Here is a 3951-nt window from a genome sequence, read left to right on the forward strand (position 1 = left end):
TAACAGCCTTGACTAGTGTCCACTCATCGCTTAATGTCTACACACCCAACAACTGACTGTCACCAGTACACTATTGTAGCCCTATCATTTGGCTACATTGTTGTTTTAACTGACTATACTGAAGCTACTCATTTGTAGATTAGACTTTCATGTAGAAAACGAAGATGTTATTTTGCTGGTACTTATTTTACAATCACTGTTCCCTGCAATCACTTTCATTGTCCAAATAAAAAAACAGAGATGATTAGCCAAATTTTTTTATTTGCTCATTTCTTGCATTTGAAGTACTCCTCGATGACATCCTTGGCCTGAGACTCTTTGCCATAGTCCTTAAAATAAAACACATATGCAAGACTTTAGTCATTATAAACTCCAAATTGTTAGCAAAGGTTTTAAAGTACTACAGCTTGTCTTAGAAGGCTTCCCCATCATTAAAATGTCTTGTAGCCACTTTCAGGGACCTTAATGACTACAGTGTCTTTAAGGCTCGTAACATGGCTGTGCTATTGCCAGTTTTTTCTAAATTTCTGCAAACACATCCAGGTAAGCAGATTCACCGACTGGCTTAATTATAGCCCATTTCCCTTTTCTAGAAGTCATAAACTTTTAAAAGGTTCTTATTTAACAACTCAGACTCTAATATAGGGCAATATACATGGTTACCCAGCATAACCCACTTCCCACAGACTTACCTTAACTACCACACAACTGCAGCCAACCACTTTACGGGGCTTCCCCTCTCTGTCAATTTTACAGAGGCCTACCCATTCGCCCAGTTTTTTGTTGTCATCAACCTACGGGAGAGGAATAAAGCAGACAAAAATTACATTACTACATAATAACATGAGTGACACCAAATTAACCCCAAAAGGTAGCTGTAGTCAGATAGGGTGACACTGGCAGTTTCCTCACAACAATTCAGTAGAGGGAGCCAGTTGTCATCATGTACAGCACCAAGATCACCTGTCTAAGCACTCTGCCTTGGTTCTGTTCTACCAAGGTGAAAATTAACTGGGTCAATCTTCAACTCACTAAATTATCTCAAATTCATATAAATCAAGTCAAATGAATAACATACCTTAATTAAGTTGATTTGGTGTTCAGCACAAAGGGCCTCCACCAACTTGACGTACATGGGTTCATCACAGTTGGATGCAAGCACACAAAGATGGGCTTGGCGCCTGAAAAACAAAATCAAACACATTACAATTGAGAGCTAAACCCACTACTCTATTTCCAAGAGTTATCTTTGCTCTGGCTACACTGGCAAAACCAAGCACTGCACCGAATGGAGAACCCAAAAGCCTGTTTGACTACCTAGTGTATGAAACACATAATTCATTTAATTCACTCACAGAGCCATCTAATTTTTGGCCACATAAAAACATCAAGTTTGTATCAGAAAACTAGTTTACCAATTTGTGATCTAAAATATAAACATTTTTGCAAGCCATTCCTACACTCCAAATATATGAGGGACACATTACACTGATTACAACTGCTCCATGTTTCATACTGTGTAGTACTATCAATGCCAATGTACGACAGTAATGGGGGGGGTTCACCTAAGACCTGCTAAAGAACCTCCAACAAATAGTACTGTTTCTACTATCTCCACCTGATCATTCTACACTAAGCTATAGCTGACTTACAAATATATGGCTTAAAAAACCCTTAAACACATTTAAATACAGCTCAAACAATTTACACTCAGTTGTTTTGCCAATGTAACCAGTACCACTCCCAAACTGGATATATAGTAACCCACTTTCACACAGCACTCTACAACTACTTTACCTACAAAAATTGTTTAAAATCCCAGCTTACACAACATCAGAATAAAATTCCTGAAGTGACCCAGTTTTAATTCACAAATACTAAACGAAAAGATCTTTGTCCTGGGTGAGACATCCGGCCCACAACCACAGGTTTGTCAGACTGTAAAATTTCACTCATAGGCGGAGTGAAGGGGTATCCGACAATACAAAGTCATCACTCAAACACTGTGGCTTTCATCGGAGTTAAGAACCAAGTGCTTATCCCCACTCCACACAAAACCAAAATCTGTGGGTTCCATAGGTCTGAGTTCTGGTACCTTTTCCTAGGCTTCCTGTAGAACGGCTGCCATTCAGAACTTTTGGACTAACACCATGAACTTCACGCTTTCTTCCCTCGGCTGCAGTTTTGTTCCGGTTGCAACAACCCACAGTATTGAGACCGAGACACGTACTTGTCTAAGGCTTTGGCAGCTTCGCGAATTCCACGTGCTAGGCCATCGTGAATGAGGGCGGTCTTCAGCACCTCTTGCAAAGCAGTATTAACGTCCATTACACCTCCAGCAGCAATGCTAAAACCAGGAGGCAAGAAACCATCAATAAAGTCCCCGCGAACCATCTAACCCCGTGCCTCGGCCTCGGCGGCCCCTTCTGATAGGTCAGATCGGCGCCAAGGCCCGGCCGACCCGGAGCGCGCGCGAGGGGCTCGCGGCCCGCGCGTTACCCGCGGCACAACCCCGGCCCCGAGCTGCTCACCCTTCCTCGGCCATGGCGGTGGATTACGGGTGGAGCCGAATCTTGAATGCACTGCAATTCAAAGCAGAAAACTCCTGGTTAATCAAAAGATTCGAACTAAGCCCACACGCTCTGCCAACTCCAACCAGAAGACACCGCAGCAGGGACAGAAACCCCGATCCCCCCAATTCAACTCACCCCGAGCCTCCGCCTCCGCGCGACTCGGCGGCGGCAGGGAAAGAGGCCGCACGCGCCCGCATGATGGTATTTAAGGGCTTCCCAGGACCCCTCTGCGCATGTGCAGGCCTCCTCTGAAAGAGGTGGCTCTGGCAGTGCCGGGCCCGAGAGTCTCTATTTCCGGGTTGAAGGGGGCTTGAGACTAGGGCGCTGCGAGGCATCTGATCCGGCCGCTGGTGGTGAGAACGCGCAACAGGCAGCAGTGCGGGCAGCCTCGCATCGGCGCCGCTCGCCGGGGGCGTGGCCTGCGGAGGCCCAGAGGACCTTTCTACGGAGCGGGGCAAGGGCCAGGCGCGAAAGTCCACATGGTTCCGTAGAGCTGCTGCGGCGGTGGCTGCCCTGAACGCCAGTTTTAACCCGTGGCAAATAATGTAGTTTCTTGTAGACCACGCGAAACCACCCTTCCTGAGCCATGCTCGCTCACCCTTCTCGAAGTCTCTATCAATACCTATCAATGTGTCGTTGCGTGGGTGAACCGCGAGGCAACGTGTCAACACGTTTTTACCCCTGGAGCACTTTGCAAATCCCACTTCCCAAGCGCTGTGTGGGGTAGGTGGACCCTCCAGGCAGGTGGTTGGTTCCAGATTCTAAATGCAGTTGGTTTTAAATGAAGTGTTTTTTTGTTAACCCCACATTGTTTCCTAAACTCGTACTCAACGCGCAATTTGAGGTTCAGTGGGTGTATTTTAAACACCTGCTGTGTGCCTGACAGACAGGATCTGGGGCTATAGAGATGAAAACGCAGGTGTTATTTCTCCATCCAAGCGGAGTTAGTGGAGTCAGACACCTAAGCCTGGCTTCCGGGAAGCAAAATTTTGATATTTGCATTTATTGTCCATTTTCCCACACACACCTCCCCCCCAACGCAGATACTTGAGGTCCAGACGAAAATAATCAGAACACTCATTTTCCTTTTGTTTTAATTTCCTCTCCTGACAAGTCGCCAAGCCAGTCAGCAATTATTACACGCTAATGGAAGTGAGCACTGTGGATACGGAGAACAGGAGCAGATAGTGTCAGATTCCGGTGCTGTGAAGAAAACAAAAATGGGTAACAGGATAGATACTGGAATTTTAAGAAATTTGTATAGCTCATTTTAGCTTTTCAAATGCTTCCAAATTTTCACTTTAAAAATATTGAACCTGCTTCCATCCATTAGTTATCCAAAAGAGTTGTCCACTTGGTTAGTTGTTCATTTAATTAA

General features: G+C 45.5%; 1 protein-coding gene across 1 annotated transcript; it reads right to left on the reverse strand.

The window, feature by feature from the left end:
• Positions 1-239: 239 nt before the first annotated feature.
• Positions 240-2744, reverse strand: RPS12 (ribosomal protein S12). The gene is made up of 6 exons (XM_084227884.1): positions 2709-2744; positions 2532-2582; positions 2231-2347; positions 1079-1181; positions 693-794; positions 240-329 (listed from the first exon to the last, which is right to left on the reverse strand). Exons 2-6 carry the CDS (start codon positions 2543-2545, stop codon positions 267-269), a joined length of 399 nt encoding a protein of 132 aa, XP_084084010.1. The 5' UTR covers positions 2546-2582; positions 2709-2744; the 3' UTR covers positions 240-266.
• Positions 2745-3951: the final 1207 nt, after the last annotated feature.

This window comes from Talpa europaea, assembly GCF_964194135.1.
Source record: "Talpa europaea genome assembly, chromosome: 2".
In the NCBI taxonomy this organism is placed as follows: domain Eukaryota; kingdom Metazoa; phylum Chordata; class Mammalia; order Eulipotyphla; family Talpidae; genus Talpa; species Talpa europaea.